Genomic DNA, 17,941 nt, shown 5'->3' with positions numbered 1-17,941 from the left:
TTTAATGATAAGTTCACAGCACCCCCTGAACAGTGCTTTAGACCTCACTGGGAGTAATTATCGTTTTGGCAAGTGTCTACTGCCTCCTCCAGCACATTCTGAGGACAATAGGAGGACCTGTTGTTTGAGGGCAGTTTTGTCCTCATATATTATGTATGGTGCAGCGCCCATTGCTCTGTTCTTCCTAGAATATTGTGTTGAGTCTTTTTCTGTACTTGGGAGTACTTTGGTGTTAAATTCCTCTACAGTAGTAGCAGGGGTGGCAACTTTGACACTTTAGTTGTTTTATGGCCTATAAGTTGTAGCATAGGGAAGCTGACCTAAGAGTAGTGGCAGCTGTTGGTGGTGTCATTAGTGACCCACAGAGGGGGGCCTTTGTAGTGTTGTAACAATGTATATATATATATATATATATATATATATATATATATATATATATATATATATATATATATATATTTTGTAATGTAACAATGTATATATATATATATATATATATATATATATATATATATATATATATATATATATATATATATATATATATATATATATATATATATATATATATATATATATATATATATATATATATATATATATATATATATATATATATATATATATATAGAGATATATATATATACTGTTACAACCAGGTTGAGCCCCTCTCATGACTGCAACTAATGTGGGTTAGCCTCCTTAAAGCACCTCCTATATGAGTTTAGTTCAAGGCATAAATACAATGAATCCAGACTCTAGCTGGTCATTTATAACTATTAAATTTCTGAGGTCGCCACTTGGTTTCATCTACCCACTGAGAAGGAAATATAATGAATGTTAACTTAACCCTCCTTGCTGGAAAGAATCAATAATCAACATTCTTGGGAACAGACAGTACAGACAATGTATGCACACACACTGATCTATAATATCTCATTGGACAACCGCCCACAGTAACAAACTGCCCACATCCAATAAAGTATTATAAGCTCTAACTGGACAACAATACATCCACTGTCTTCCAAAAGACAGACTCCCACCTCCTATAAAATTGGTGGAACTCTGGGAAGAATGTGACAACTATTGCCTTGCACATGTTATGAGTTAATCCTCTAAATCCAGGCAAGCACAGCCGGCTGCAAGCCTGGACATTAGTAACATTTGACAAACATGGAACTCACAGACACACACGATAGAACCATGACAAGACACTGCACTTAGGAGGAAACAAAGGGGAGAGAGGATAGTGCCTGCTTCCTTCAAATTGATAGATACAATTACATAAAGGCAATACTGTACACAGAATTCTCTTCTGTCGCAGGAGTAGCCATGAGTTGAGTCATAAATGCTTTCTCAGATGTCAGGCTTCCTTCAGGTTCTGGCCTCCTGTAGGGCCTTCTATGGCTGGCAAAAATAATAATAAGAATGATAATAATAATAATAATAATAATAATAATAATAATAATAATAATAATAATAATAATAATAATAATAATAGGCATTATACAACAAAAATCCCACCCTTAACCCAAAAACTGTGACGTACTTCATATGATGAACAGTGTGTGACCGCATCTTACATCATATGAGATGAAGGCTACATTTAAACTTGGCAGCCTATATTTTGCTCCCATATGTCTTGAAATGATGTTTGGCAACTCAGGGTGAACAAGTCCACAGTCTCTCTCTCTCTCTCTCTCTCTCTCTCTCTCTCTCTCTCTCTCTCTCTCTCTCTCTCTCTCTCTCTCTCTCTCTCTCTCTCTTATGTGTGTGTGTGTGTGTGTGTGACAGAGAATATTTGTATGTATGTTTGTATATGTTTACTGTATCTACATCACAAATATATACAACCAGAATGTTCAAATGACACCACCTCCACCACACTGCCTGTTAGCTCAAAGTGACAAACTGCACAACTTCTTTACACCATTGTGCCTGAACTAATGTAAATAACTAATATTTGGTTTTCCTATACTTTTCCATGCAATATTTCATATTATAACCATAAAGAAATATTTTTGAGAACTTTTTTATGCCAATAATTGCACACCACAGGTATGATGACTGGAACCCTATTGTGCACTTTATGAGTTAAGTATAATATATGTATATAAAACCCTTCCTAAGTTTGCCTTTGTCTGGACTCTAAAGCAAGTCTCTCTCTCTCTCTCTCTCTCTCTCTCTCTCTCTCTCTCTCTCTCTCTCTCTCTCTCTCTCTCTCTCTCTCTCTCTCTCTCTCTCTCTCTCTCTCTCTCTCTCTCTTATCTCACCAGCTACTGACTACCCATGTGTCACACACAAAGGCAGTTGCACCTGCCGACTTGGTCACATGACAATGGAGATGGGGGGTATAGAAGAGATAGTGATGTTAATTTGGTGCATTAAAGAGAAGTGGGGGAAATAGAAAAAAATATATATATATTAGCCTACCCAGCCTTGCAGTAAGAGATCCATCAGTCTCTCCTCATCATCTTTCTCCCTCCCATTATACTCTTCTCGAATAATTTACATAGCACTTAACACTCCTTACAGAAAAATTTTGTAAGGTACACAAAAGCTTGCAAAATTTTTAGTGCATACAACAAATAAGAACTCAAGACTGCATACGACTACTCAGAGCATGTCACATCATACTAAAAAGGGCTCATATGCACACAACAACTCAGAGCAGGTCACATCATACTAAACAGGACGCATACAAAGTACAAAACAGAGAGCTATAACATTAACAGAAACAGTCATCATGGCAACAAGAAAGAACAGGGGTCCACCTTGGCCCTTCATACTCAAAGTGCAGTTTCCTCCTCCTCCTACTCCTCCCTTGAGATCTGTCTCTGGCTCTCCTCCGGGACCTATGATCTCCTTGGCTATATGGGTGTGAAGGTTTACTCCTGCAGAGTCGTATCTAGGTCACTTTACATCATTTAGCAGCTACGGCTGCTCTAGCTCCTTCTATGACTCCTGTCTTTTCTCTTCCTTCTCTGTCATCTCACCTCTGCCTTCACTACTTTTCCACTTAGTCCCCACTTCTCCTGCTCTCTACTATACAGCCTGTTCCTTCTTCTGCACTTTTTTTCTCCACACTACACAAACGCAAGAATTATCAAGCAGTGAAAACCTTGTGCCCTTGCCACACTCAATGCACCCACCAGGGACTGTAGCCTCCTGGTGCATCATCACAGCACTACCAGGCTGTGACGATATATAGGAATATACTTCCTGGCTAAACAGACTCCCCTTTCAGGCCACCAAGCAAGTCTAACTCACCGGCCCCCTAAGTCTACTCACTGGAGAATACACTACTCTCACCTCTGGGCCTTCACCACCTACAACTTCGCTCCAGCTTGCCCGCTCCCGGCTCCTCAGAGCTGTCATGTCACACCTATAAAGTAGATAAAATAAAAGTGCTATTTTCTCAGCAAAAACAAGAGGAGCCTTCTGGTTGCTCTTAACCCTTTCCTTCTGGCGCTTAAATTATTTTCCCGTTTTGTGTGACAGCTAAAAATGGTAAACCTAGAAATTGTCAGAAAATTGTTTAAATACTAATAATTATTTTCTCTTTGTTATTCTGAATACAGTGATGTACTTTGTAGCTCGATGTGACCTCTGAAAGTTCAGTTTATGCCTTATCAAGGATTCCTCCTCCTCCCGCTGTGTACACACACACACACACACACACACACACACACACACACACACACACACACACACACACACACACACACACACACACACACACACACACACACACACACACACACACACACACACACACTCTCTCTCTCTCTCTCTCTCTCTCTCTCTCTCTCTCTCTCTCTCTCTCTCTCTCTCTCTCTCTCTCTCTCTCTCTCTCTCTCTCTCTCTCTCTCTCTCTCTCTCTCTCTCATCTTGGAGGGGAAATTGTACACTTCCAATGAGAGAGAGAGAGATTTCATCCCTTTTCATATTAAGTTTCAGGCAAATAACATTATCTCTCTCTCTCTCTCTCTCTCTCTCTCTCTCTCTCTCTCTCTCTCTCTCTCTCTCTCTCTCTCTCTCTCTCTCTCTCTCTCTGACAAGTTACCTTCTACCATTTTATTATAAAATCGAAGATAATGAAAAAATTAACATGAAAGAATGATAGGTATCATCTCTCTGTTCTGATAAAACAGGTGGATCCTGTAAATCATTTTCCGAGTCCTCACTAATGTCTTCGCTTTCTTCAGTTTCTTCTTCTAAATATTCACTGTCACTGTCTTCAAACTCAGAAGCATTGGTAAATACATATGTTCTGTCCTGCTCCATGGTGAGTTATGATCTGAGATCCTTCGCTCTTATCAGGATGTCTCTTCGCACTTATCATGGTGCTTTCCACCCAGCGGGTCGCTGGGGTTGCCAAGTGTCACCCAGAGAAAGGGAAAATAGCTTAGTTACCGCTAAATTTCCAGAGCTAGTGACAAGACTACATGTGGAAACATGCCAGACACTTCCACTCACACCATCTGACTCAAGAAACCGCGCTTGGAGCTCAAAATTGAGGCGCGAAAATTCTTGATTACAGGTATGATCTCCGTCGCTACGGACGCATTTTTGCAATCGTATATATACGATTGCCGGAAGGAAAGGGTTAATCAAACAAAATAGTACTTTCCAGGTGTGACACAACCAAGCCCATTTCTCAATATCAGACACAACACTGCTATCATTCTTCACTTCCCTTGCCAACCAGTCATTTACACAGGAATCATCCCAACAAACCGATGGCTGCTCCTTTCCAGGACGCAACACACACATTCCCAAAGTGTGGAGCGAAACTAACACGTGGCCATCACAACACAACAAACCCTGGCTTCAACATGAGCTCGGCCATGGTGCCTCTGGCCCAGCTTTACTGGTCCCTGCAACTGCTCCTGCGTGCAATCCTCTCATCATGCCCAATTCCTTGTTGCTTCAAGGTAGATGGCATCAATCATCACACTACACTTCTCATGCCCAGCACCTGACAATTAATAACAGCTTGGTTACATGAAGCCCCCAACAATACTGAGGGTACTTCTTGAGCGGCAAGTAACACATCACTGGCAGCCTTACCCAGCATTGCCTCTCGATGCGGCATTGTAATGCCCACATCAGCTACAACATAACAACTCCCACAGGAAGGAGGGATTGGGCTAGCAACATCTCACAACCTCCACACCAGGGGAAACAACACTTGATATAACACAGGTAAGAGGGATCCCAGACAAGAGTAATCAGGCTTGCCAACCTGACCAACACAGCTACACTTAACAAACATGGTCACATCCAGCCATCAAAACCACAGCAAATGCTCCCAAGTCATCCTGACTCCAAAATAACCAAACATCTGGCTGCTACATACTATCTGCACATGTGCCTCCTTAACTGCGGATGACACAACAAATTGGAGCTCCAAACCTCTGTCCTCCTCTCTCTGCTGGGTATTCAAAATGTTGTTATCCTCCCCTATAAACTCCAGCCAACCCTCTACTTCCTTGTCCTCCAATCCTGCCTCGGCAAGTAGTGGGGTAACACGTCCCTGAGGGACAGAACCCTCTGTGGACATATTAGCAGCTGTACTATCAACAGCTCTGTGGACATATTAGCAGCTGTACTATCAACATCTATCAACACAATTGGCTCACTACGTGAGCAGACACCCACTGTGTCTAGTCCTAGCAAGGGAGTAGCCTGCTCCCTGCCTCTGTTACACCCCACAGGGGAGGAAACTCCCACTTCCCCAGCAGAGTTAGGAGTCTCCCCACCCTCGGCAGTGAGCCCTAACATACCAGACACAACAGGCTGGGGCTCGGACCGAGTACCAGTGCCCACAGCCTCCACTCCAGGTGACAACTCTGCCTGAGTGCCACCTCCAAGAGGCTCCACAGGGTGAGACAAGCCATCAAACAAGCAATCTAAACCCATCACTCCAGCCTCACCTTTGGCAACAATCCCACCAAAGTCATGTGCCTCCTGTGGTAGCTCTGCTGTAGTGCAGTCAGCTCCAACACAATGATCAAGGATGAATCCAACTCACCCAGAGGCCTATTCCACTGGTTGCCAGCAGTGGGACAGGCCCCTGGGCACTCTGTCTCCACTGTGGCATCAACACAAATACTGCACTCCTCTTCTGGTGGCCCTGCCTTATTGCAGCAGACCCTAGGAGTCGCAGAACAAGCAAGCGCCTGACGCCTGGGTACTCGCCTCGCCTTAGGGCAAGTAATAACAGAAACAGAATTAGGAACATCAACAGCCTTCAGATTTGGAATGGGGGCTGCACCCAAACTCTCCCACTTGCCAGGTCATTCCCTAGAAGGAAATTCATACCTGACGGTAGCAGGTCTTCCACTAGTGCCACCCACACCTCTGCAGTCACTTACGGGCATACAAACCTCATCGCTGTCTACGGCGCGAATTCCCCAGCACTACACAAGCCTATTGGAGGCAACTTGCCTCCCAGTAACATTTCTGCACAGCAATTGTTGTGTAGCTGTCACTCAAAACAGTAATGGGGTACTCAATCCCAGCAATCTCAACCATGCCCTTACACAAAAATGGATGGCACCAGTCCAAACCACACCTCATGGGAGATGGTGAAGTATCAACTGACAAGGAGGTAGTACTTTCTGCCTTTCCACCCTCACAACCAAACACTGACCAGATCTTGCTCTTAACACCTCGGTCATGTGATACAATCAAAGCCACCAGCCTCTGGGGGTCTTGGATGCTGTGGGTGTCACTAACTTAGGGCAATTAAATTTAAAAGTGTCCAGGATTCTTATAGTAATGGCACATAGGCTGAGAACTGTATCTGGGAGTGCTATGCTGCATGCTCCCAGTCTGTCTCTGTTGAGGGCTGGGTGGAGACTTCCAAGAGGGCTTACTCACCCAGACATTACTGAAGCCACTATTATACTGTGGACTTGTTGATAAACCAGCATCTGCTGTGCCTCCAGACAAACTGTCACTAGCCCCTCCAGATGTCCCACTGATCTACCGAGGCATGGGCCAATGCTCCAACACATGGTCATCTGCCCATGTAGCTGCCTGCTTTAAGGTTTTAAATCTTTTCTCCTAGAGCAGCAGTACAGGTTCTTTCTCAGCCACATTTACAAAATGCTCCATCACCATGAGCTCCTTTAACTCACGGTAGGAAGTGGCCTGCTCACTAGCAATCCATTTCTCAAATGGATTGCTAGATTTCTCAAGTTAGCAAGCACATTTTTGGTAAGAATCACTAGGTCTCTTCTTCCCTTCACAGAACTGTAGCTTATAGGGCTCGGGCTGTAGCATGTAGACTATCATAACATCAGCGTTTAAACTCCTCATATCATAACCTTCCACATTTTCCACAGACATCCAATCATAAACCTCAAGAGCCTTGCCATTCAACATATTGGCAACAAGGCCAACCCATCTCTCCTGAGGGCAATCAAACTCGGAGGCCTTCTTTTCAAAGCTGAACCATTCTGTTAAGGCTAATGTAGTACCCATCTTTAAGAAAGGAGATAAAACTTTAGCGTCTAATTATAGACCTGTCAGCTTAACTTCAGTTGTAGGTAAAATGTTAGAGTCAATAATAGCGAGGAACATTAGGGAACATTTAGACAAACATAACTTGATAAATCAGTCACAGCATGGCTTCACGAAGGGGAAGTCTTGCCTGACAAACTTGTTAAGTTTTTACAGTAAGGTGTACGAGGCAGTAGATAATGGTGATAGTTATGATATCTTATATCTGGACTTTAGTAAAGCATTTGACAAGGTACCCCATCAAAGGCTCCTGAGAAAGGTTAGGGCACACGGGATAGATGGGAAGGTGTTAGGCTGGATAGGGTCATGGCTTGGTAACAGGCGGCAGAGAGTGGTAATAAACGGCTTGAAATCCGAGTGGGGTCATGTAATTAGTGGGGTGCCACAGGGATCAGTATTAGGGCCATTGTTATTTCTAATGTATATCAATGACTTGGATAGTGGAATTTGTAGTGATGTTAGTAAATTTGCGGATGACATAAAGATAGGTAGATTAATTAGGTCAGAATCGGATGCCATCGCCTTGCAGGCAGACTTAGATAGAATGAATGAATGGACGGATAGATGGCAAATGCAATTTAATATCAATAAATGCAAAGTGCTTAGCGTAGGTAGAGGAAACCCACACAATAGGTACACATTAGACAACCAAACTCTGGTAGGTACAGGGTACGAGAAAGATTTAGGAGTTATAGTTAGCTCTGAACTCCGTCTAGGGAAACAATGCATAGAAGCCAGAAACAAGGCAAATAGGGTACTAGGATTCATTTTTAGGAGTGTTAAAAGTAGAAGACCGGAAGTAATATTAAAGTTATACTTGGCGCTGGTCAGACCTCATCTAGACTACGCGGTGCAGTTCTGGTCCCCACATTACAGGAAAGATATAGGTCTATTAGAATCAGTACAGAGGAGAATGACTAAAAGGATACAGGGGATGAGGAGTATTCCTTATGAGGCGAGGTTGAAGCTGTTAAATTTACATTCTTTAGAGAGACGTAGGTTAAGAGGGGACCTGATAGAAGTCTTTAAGTGGTATAAGGGTTATAACAAGGGAGATGTAAGCAAAATTCTTAGGATCAGCAACCAGGCTAGAACAAGAAATAACGGGTTCAAGCTTGAAAAATTTAGGTTTAGGAAGGAGATAGGAAAAAATTGGTTCTCAAATAGAGTGGTAGATGAGTGGAACGGACTCAGTAATCATGTAGTTAGTGCTAGGACACTAGAGAGCTTTAAGAGAAGATTAGACAAGTTTATGGATGGGGATAGCAGATGGAAATAGGTAGGTGTGTTTCATACAGGGACTGCCACGTGTAAGCCTGGTCGCTTCTTGCAGCTTCCCTTATTTCTTATGTTCTTATGTTACTTTTTTTCATCTAACTTGGGTATTAATTTCAAATTTCTCACCACCTGGCTTTCTACTGTATCTTCCTTCACTCCTCCTTTCGCAAGCCATGTTGTGAATTAACTTCTATTCGAGTCTTCTCCAACTCAATATTCAGTTTTTCTCAGCTTCTTCCTTCTCTCTCTCAGCCTCAAGGATCTTCATTTCTTTCTCTTACATCCTCTCCTCCTTCTCTGCCTCAAGTCTCTCGGCTTCTATCTCCTTAGTCTTTAGCCTTCTTGCCTCGGCTTCAGCTTCTAACTCAAGCCTTCTCAATTCTCTCTCCTTCTCAGCCTCCAATCTCCTTTCCTTGGCTTCCAGCTCCATTCTTTCCATCTCCAATTTAAATTTCATTTCCTAGGACATTCCTTCTGTCTGGGAAAATCACCAACACTGAGCAGGGCTAACACAGCCTTGGATACTACTTGTGGGACTTTGTGTCCTCACACCAAACTGTGTCAAATCAACACTGCCACTCCTGGCAGAGGCAGGGGACTAGGGCCGTGAGTCACTCCTGCTACCAGTCTGTCTGTTCATGGCACAAGCTGAGTACAGGCACACAAAGGACAACAAAATAAACAACAATAAACTGTCTCCCCCATGTTGCTACAAAGCTGCCAGTAATCCTGGCAAAATTGCCAATTTCTGTTATGACCAGGTTCAGCCCCTGTCATGAATGCCACTAGTTTCAGTAAGCCTCCCTAAGTCACTTCCTACATGAGCTTAGTGAATGAATCCAGACTCCTGCTGGTCATCTACAATTATCAAATCTATGAGGTCACCACATGGTTTCATTCACTGACAGAAAAAATATATATATATATAATGAATGCTAATTTAACCCTCCTGGTGGAAAGAATCAATAATCCACTTTATAATTTAACCCTCCCTGGTGGAAAGAATAAATAATCCACATTCTAAGGGACAGACAGTGCAGACAATGTACGCACACAAGTCGAGGTGTAATACCTCATTGGACAGTCACCCACTGTAATGGATCTAAGAAAGTATTATAAGCTCTGACTAGACAACAATGCATCCATCATTTTCCAGAAGACAGACCCCCACCTCCTATAAAATTGATGGAACTCTGGGAAGAATGTGGACAACTGTTGCTTAGCACAGGTTATGAGATAACTCTGTAATTCCAGGCAAGCACAGCTGTAAGCCTGGACATAAGTAGCATTTGACAACCACATGACATGTAGACACACACGATAGAAGCATGATGAGACACTGCCCTTAGGTGGAAACAAGGTGGGGAGAGGACAGTTCCTGCTCCTTTCAAACTAATAGATACAATACTGTAAATGCTGTAGATGCAATGCTGTACACAGAATTCTTTTCTGTCACAGGAGTAGTCATAAGTTGAGTCACAAATGCTCTCTCTCAAATATCAGGGTTCCTTCTGATTCTGGCCTCCTATAGGGCCTTTTATGGTTGGCAAGAATAATAATAATAATAATTGGTGTTTTACAAAAAAAGAAAAAAAAAAAAAAAATATATATATATATATATATATATATATATATATATATATATATATATATATATATATATATATATATATATATATATATATATATATATATATATATATATATATATATATATATATATATATATATAAAACCCTCCCCAAGTATGCCTTTGTCTGGACTCTCTAAAGCACGTCTTCTCTCTCTCATATCTCTCCTGCTACTAATTGCACATGCTGCACACAAAGGCAGACATGCCCACCAACACAGTCACGTGACAGTGGAGAGGGGGGATAGGAGAAGGGACTGGGGGGGATGACGCACCACCCACCTGCTTTGCTCTCGCTACAAGGCAATACTAATAGCAATAATCCTGCTTGCTGCAAGTCCCTGAAGGGGCTGGTTACAATTTAACTACTGTATGATGTACATTAATTTCTGCTTTTGGTAGTGCTTTTAATATGGCGCATTAAAAAGAAGTGGGGAAAATTAGAAAATATATATGTTAGCCTACCCAACCTTTCAGCAATAGATGCATCAGTCTCTCATCTTTCTCCATCCCACTGTACTCTTCTTTAATAATTTATGCAGCATATAACAACATATATTTGTGTTTCAGGGCAACAGGGCTACTGAAATCTGGTGCAATGAAGCCACAAGACAAACCATTATGGTATGATATTTATGAAGCTTTTCCTCCAAGATACGAGCCTCACTATGATAGATCACCCGTCATAAAGGAAATAAAACAAATCTTTTATCCAGAAGATGTCATCAGAGGGTATGTAAGATAGATGGCTTATTTAGAAACCTAACTTTTTACTTTGTTATGCCATGGTACACACTTCACATACACAACCTTCACATTGCTTTATATACTGTATTTCCTTTTGTATAGATTGAGTTCTGAAGGTCAAATATTTAGCCAAAAAACTGGTAATCAACCTATACAAAAGGATAAGATTTCTTACGTTAAAGTTCTTGAAATCCAAACATATGAAGGGGCAATAGCAACTTCTGGCTTCAGAAATGAAATATTTACTTATTATGACCAGTAAACAAGATAAATCTTTGCGAGTTACTAATGAAGAGATGTATTATGCCTGTATCAGATGAAGCTCATGAATTTATAATATTCTACTTGACTTACTTTATATTGTGGTTTCAGTGCTTTTTGTTGAAACGTTCAACACACGCTAGGTATACTTATATATAATACATAATCAAAATGCACATAGATTAGAATTACCATATTTCCTCAAGCATAGATCAATCTAAAGTAAAAGGTTGACCCCTTGATTTCTGGCCAGGAAATTAGTAACTTTTGGTATACCTTGTATATAAGTAGACCACTTATATAAAGAACAGCAACCACTAACATCTACACAACCAAAAAAAATCTTAAACATTGGAATGCTGTGCTGGTAATGGAATGACAAGATATAGTATTAAATCATGTTTTACAGGAATATGAGTTGAGAGAGAGATTTTTTTGTAGGAGGGACACTCGCCAAGGGCAATAAAAAAACAGTAAAAAAAGAAAAGCCCACTGAGATGACGGGCCCTGAATAGGGTGCAAAGCGGTAGTAAAAAATTGAAGAATAAATGTTTTCAAACGTCCCTCTATAAGGAATTCAAGTCATAGGAAGGTAGAAATACAGAAGCAGGCAGGGAGTTCCAGAGGTTACCAAAGAAAAGGATAAATGATTGAGAATACTGGTTAACTCTTGCATTAGGGAGGTGGGCAGAATAGGAGTGAGAGAAAGAAGACAGTCTTGTGCAGTGAGGGTGCAGGAGGAGGGGAGGCATGCAGTAAGCAAGATCAGAAGAGGTTAGCATAAAAATAGCAGTAGAAGATAGTAAGAGGTGCAACAATGCGGCAATGAGAAAGAGGCTAAAGACATTCAGTTAGAGGAGAGTTGATGAGATGAAAAGCTTTTGATTCCACCCTGCCAGAAGAACAGTATGAGTGGAACCTCCAGATATAAGAAGCATACTCCGTACAGGGACTGATAAGGCCCCTGTACAGAGTTAGCAGCTGGTGAGAAAAACTGCTGAAGATGTCTCAGAATGCCTAACTGAATTCATAGAAGCTGTTTTAGCTAGAGATGAGATGTGAAGTTTCCAGTCTAGATTATAAGTAAAGGATGGACTGTGGATGTTCACTGTAGAAGAGGGGACAATTGAGTGTCATTGAAGAAGGGGGGGATAGTTGTCTGGATGGTTGCATCAAGTTGATAGGAGGAGGAATTGAGTTTTTGAGGCATTGAACAATACCAAGTTTGCTCTTTCCCAATCAGAAATTTTAGGGAGATCAGAAGTCAGGCATTCTGTGGCTTCCCTGCTTGAACTGTTTACTTCCTTAAGGGTTGGATATCTATGAAAAGAAGTGGAAAAGTGAAGGGTGGTATCATCAGCGTAGGATTGGATAGGACAAGAAGTTTCGTTTAGATCATTGATGAATAATAGAAAGAGAGTGGATGTCAGGACAGAACCCTGAAGAACACCACTATTAATAAATTTAGGAGAAGAACAGTGACCATCTACCACAGCAGCAATAGAATGGTCAGAAAGGAAACCTGAGATGAAGTTACAGAGAGAAGGATATAAGCTGTAAGAAGGTAGTTTGGAAATCAAAGCTTTGTGCCAGTCTCTATCAAAAGCATTTGATATGTCTAAGGCAATAGCAAAAGTTTCACCAAAATCTCTAAAAGAGGATGACCAAAACTCAGTAAGGAAAGCCAGAAGATTACCAGTAGAGCAGCTTTGAAGGATCCCATACTGATGATCAGATAGAATGTTGTGAAGTGATAGATGTTTAGGGATCTCCCTGTTGAGGATAGATTCAAAAACTTTACATAGGCAGGAAATTAAAGCAATAGGACAGTGGTTTGAGGCATTAGAATGGTCACCCTTTTTAGGAACAGGCTGAATGTAGGCAAACTTCCAGCAAGAAGGAAAGGTAGATGTTGATAGACAGAGCTGAAAGAGGTTGACTAGGTAAGGTGCAAGCAAGGAGGTGCAGTTTTGGAGAATAATAGGGGAGATCCCATCAGATTCATAAGCCTTCTGAAGGTTTAGGCCAGCGAGGGCATGGAAAACATAATTGCGAAGAATTTTAATAGGTACCATGAAATAGCCAGAGGGTGGAGGAAAGGGAGGAACAAGTCCTGAATCATCTAAGGTAAAGTTTTTTTAGCAAAGGTTTGAGTGAAGAGTTCAGCTTTAGAGACAGATGTGATAGCAGTGGTGCCATCTGGTTGAAATAAAGGATGGAAAGAAGCATAGTTATAAATGTTTTTGGCTAGGTGCCAGAAGTCATGAGGGGAGTTAGATCTTGAAAGATTTTGACACCCTAATAATGAAGAGTTTTTGGCTAGTTGAGGAGCAGATTTGACATGGCTTTGGGCAGAAATATAAAGAGAGTGAGATTCTGGTGATGGAATGACTCAAGTAGCTTTTGTAGTCCACCTCTACATCATGTATAGCATGAGAACAAGTTGTGTTTAACTTAGGTTTGGAAGGTTTAGGTCAAGAAAAGTGATGACTGTACATCTCCATGCCAGACACTATCAGCCCTGTTATGCGCTCAGTACACAGAGATGAGTCTCTAATACAGAAGCAATAGTCATTCCAAGGAAAATCAGTGTAATACCTGCTCAGGTCTCCCCAGTTAGAAGAGGCAAAATGCCAGAGGCACCTCTGCTTAGGGGAATCCTGGGGAGGGATTGGAGTGATAGGACAAAATACAGATATGAGTCTGTGATCGGAGGACCTCAACAGAGAAGATAGGGTAATAGCTAAAGTAGAACAATTAGATGTTAGGAATAGATCAAGATTGTTGGGCGTATCTCCAAGATTCTCAGGCAACTGTCTGAGGCAACTGACAGTAGCCCCTTTTCTGTTCCCTCCTACTTTCTCTATCCTTATTTTTTATCCAAAGCTGGATGCTGTGTTTATGTGCGCAATGACTTAACCTGCTCTCGTGCCCACGTTCTTGAATCTTCCGAGTTTTCCACCATCTGGCTACGACTACAGAGTCACTCATACTAAATTTATCTGTGCTGTATACCTCTCACCTAACTCCTCTGATTATAAGAAATTCTTTGACTACTTAACTTCCAAAGTGGAACACATTCTGACCCTCTTCCCTTTTGCAGAGATCTCCATTCTTGGAGACTTCAATGTTCACCACCAGCTTTGGCTTTCCTCTCCTGTCACTGACCATCCTGGTGAACTAGCCTACAACTTTGCTATCCTCCATGACCTAGAGCAATTGGTGCTATACCCTACACGTATTCCTGACCGTCTTGGAGATACACCCAACATTCTTGACCTTTTGCTGACCTCTAATCCTTCTGCTTATGCTGTCACCCTTTCTTCTCCGTTGGGCTCGTCCGATCACAATCTCATCTCTATCTTGTCCTCTCGCTCCAATCCCTCCTCAGGATCCCCCTAAGCGAAGGTGCCTCTGGCATTTTGCCTCTGCTAGTTGGGGGGGACCTGAGGAGGTATTTTGCTGATTTTCCTTGGAATGACTACTGCTTCCATGTCAGAGACCCGTCTTTGTGTGCTGAGCGCATAATAGAGGTGATAGTGTCTGGCATGGAGGCATACATTCCTCACTCTTTTTCTCGTCCTAAACCTTCCAAACCTTGGTTTAACACAGCTTGTTCTCGTGCTATACATGATAGAGAGGTGGCCCACAAAAGGTACTTAAGCCTTCCATCACCAGAATCTCATGCACTTTATATTTCTGCCCGGAACCATGCCAAGTCTGTTCTCCAACTAGTCCAAAACTTCATTAACAGAAAGTGTCAAAACCTTTCAAGATCTAACTCCCCCTTGTGACTTCTGGCATCTAGCCAAAAATATCTCCAATAACTTTGCTTCTTCTTCTTTCCCTCCTTTATTTCAACCAGATGGCACCACTGCTATCACATCTATTTCTAAAGCTGAACTCTTCACTCAGACCTTTGCTAAAAACTCTAACTTGGACGATTCTGGGCTTGTTCCTCCCTCTCCTCCACCCTCTGACTACTTCATGCTACCTATTAAAATTCTTCGTAATGATGTTTTCCATGCCCTTGCTGGCCTAAACCCTTGGAAGGCTTATGGACCTGATGAGGTCCCTCATATTGTTCTCCGAAACTGTGCCTCCGTGCTTGCACCTTGCCTAGTCAAACTCTTTCAGATCTGTCTGTCAACATCCACCTTTCCTTCTTGCTTGAAGTTTACCTACATTTTGCCTGTTCCTAAAAAGGGTGACTGTTCTAATCCCTCAAACTACTGTTGTATTGCTTTAATTTCCTGCATATCTAAAGTTTTTTAATCTGTCCTCAACAGGAAGATTCTTAAGCATCTATCACTTCACAGCCTTCTATCTGATTGCCAGTATGGGTTCCGTCAAGGCTGCTCTACTGGTGATCTTCTGGCTTTCCTTACTGAGTCTTGGTTATCCTCTTTTAGAGATATTGGTGAAACTTTGTTGTTGTTGCCTTGGACATATCAAAAGCATTTGATAGAGTCTGGCACAAAGCTTTGATTTCCAAACTACCCTCCTACGACTTCTATCCTTCTCTCTGTAACTTCATCTGAAGTTTCCTTTCTGACTGTTCTATTGCTGCTGTGGTAGATGGTCACTTTTTTCTCCTAAATCTATCAACAGTGGTGTTCCTCAGGGTTTTGTCCTGTCACCCACTCTCTTCTTATTATTCATTAATGATCTTCTAAACCAAACTTCTTGTCCTATCCACTCCTGCGCTGATGATACCACCCTGCACTTTTCCATGTCTTTTCATAGACGCCCAACCCTTCAGGAAGTAAACATTTTGTGCAAGGAAGCCACAGAACACTTGACTTCTGATCTTTCTAAAATTTCTGATTGGGGCAGAGCAAACTTAGTATTGTTCAATGCCTCAAAAACTCAATTCCTCCATCTATCAACTCGACACAATCTTCCAGATAACTATCCCCTCTTCTTCATTGACACTCAACTGTCCTCCTCTTCTACACTGAACATCCTCGGTCTGTCCTTTACTTATAATCTGAACTGGAAACTTCACATCTCATCTTTAGCTAAAACAGCTTCTATGAAGTTGGGCGTCCTGAGACGTCTCCACCAGTTTTTCTCATCCCCCCCCAGCTGCTAATTCTGTACAAGGGCCTTATCCGTCCATTTATGGAGTATGCTTCTAATGGCCGGAGGGGTGTTCCACTCATACTGCTCTTCTAGACAGGGTGGAATCAAAAGCTTTTCGTCTCATCAATTCCTCTCTCTTCAGCCTCTCTCTCATGGCCACAATGTTGCATCTCCAGCTGTCTTCTACCGCTATTTTCATGTTAACTGCTCTTCTGATCTTGCTAACTGCATGCCTCCCCTCCTCCTGCGGCCTCACTGCACAAGACTTTCTTCTTTCTCTCACCCCTATTCTGTCCACTTCTCTAACGCAAGAGTTAACCAGTATTCTCAATCATTCATACCTTTCTTTGGTAAACTCTGGAACTCCCTGTCTGCTTCTGTATTTCCACCTTCCTATAACTTGAATTCCTTCAAGAGGGAGGTTTCAAGACACATCCTTCAATATTTGACTACTGCTTTGGACCCTTTTTTATGGGACTGGCATTTCATTGGGCATTTTTTTTTTTTTTTATCGGATTTTTGTTGCCCTTGGTCAGTGTCCCTCCTACACACAAAAAAAAAAAAATATATATATATATATATATATATATATATATATATATATATATATATATATATATATATATATATATATATATATATATATATATATATATATATATATATTGCTTTAATTTCCAGCCTATCTAAAAATATATATATATATATATATATATATATATATATATATATATATATATATATATATATATATATCATTAAACCCAGCTGTGACCTCACTGAACGTTTCCCTTCGTGTCTCACAACACAAGGGGGTAGTCACAGCCTGCCCTCTAAAGACAACTCTCTTCCTCCACACAAAACTACAAGCACCTAATAACACACACACCCTTCACTCAAAAAATTTTAAAATCATGGCGACTCCTACACCAGCCTCGGAGTCCCCATCTGGGGAGGGGACCATAAATGTCCCCAGGTCGGACTGCCTTTCCGTCGACGACCCTAAGTGTCTTGACACCCCCCTCAACTTTTTCTTCATTAACTTCTGCAACATTCGCGGTCTAAGATCTAATTTTCAATCTGTAGAACACCACCTCTCCTCTTCTAAACCTCATCTTCTTTTCCTCACTGAAACTCAGGTGTCTGAGGCAACTGACAATAGCCCCTTTTCTGTTCCCTCCTACTTTCTCTATCCTCATTTTCGATCCAAAGCTGGATGCTGCATTTATGTGCGCAATGACTTAACCTGCTCTCGTGCCCACGCTCTTGAATCTTCCGAGTTTTCCACCATCTGGCTACGACTACAGAGTCATTCTCATACTAAATTTATCTGTGCTGTATACCTCTCTCCTAACTCCTCTGACTATAAGAAATTCTTTGACTACTTAACTTCCAAAGTGGAGCACA

At 41.6% G+C, this 17,941-nt stretch overlaps 1 protein-coding gene across 10 annotated transcripts in view; it reads left to right on the top strand.

Annotated features, from left to right (window-relative positions):
- LOC135101742 (small ribosomal subunit protein mS23-like) overlaps nt 1-17,941 on the top strand; it is an 80,507-nt gene that overhangs the window by 34,053 nt on the left and 28,513 nt on the right. For 9 of the 10 annotated variants that reach the window (XM_064006086.1, XM_064006030.1, XM_064006022.1 and 6 more), the window contains one exon: nt 11,012-11,173. In XM_064006086.1, the coding sequence (XP_063862156.1) occupies nt 11,040-11,173 (134 nt within the window). In that variant the 5' untranslated portion in view covers nt 11,012-11,039. Of the gene's footprint in view, nt 1-3,247; nt 3,393-11,011; nt 11,174-17,941 lie in introns of all 10 variants that reach the window. The other variant, XM_064006079.1, reaches the window with a different exon arrangement.

The sequence above is a fragment of the Scylla paramamosain genome, chromosome 1 (genome assembly GCF_035594125.1).
Source record: "Scylla paramamosain isolate STU-SP2022 chromosome 1, ASM3559412v1, whole genome shotgun sequence".
NCBI classification, from domain to species: domain Eukaryota; kingdom Metazoa; phylum Arthropoda; class Malacostraca; order Decapoda; family Portunidae; genus Scylla; species Scylla paramamosain.
Note: the sequence above shows the minus strand (reverse complement) of the source record. Positions and strands in the feature narration are given on the sequence as shown.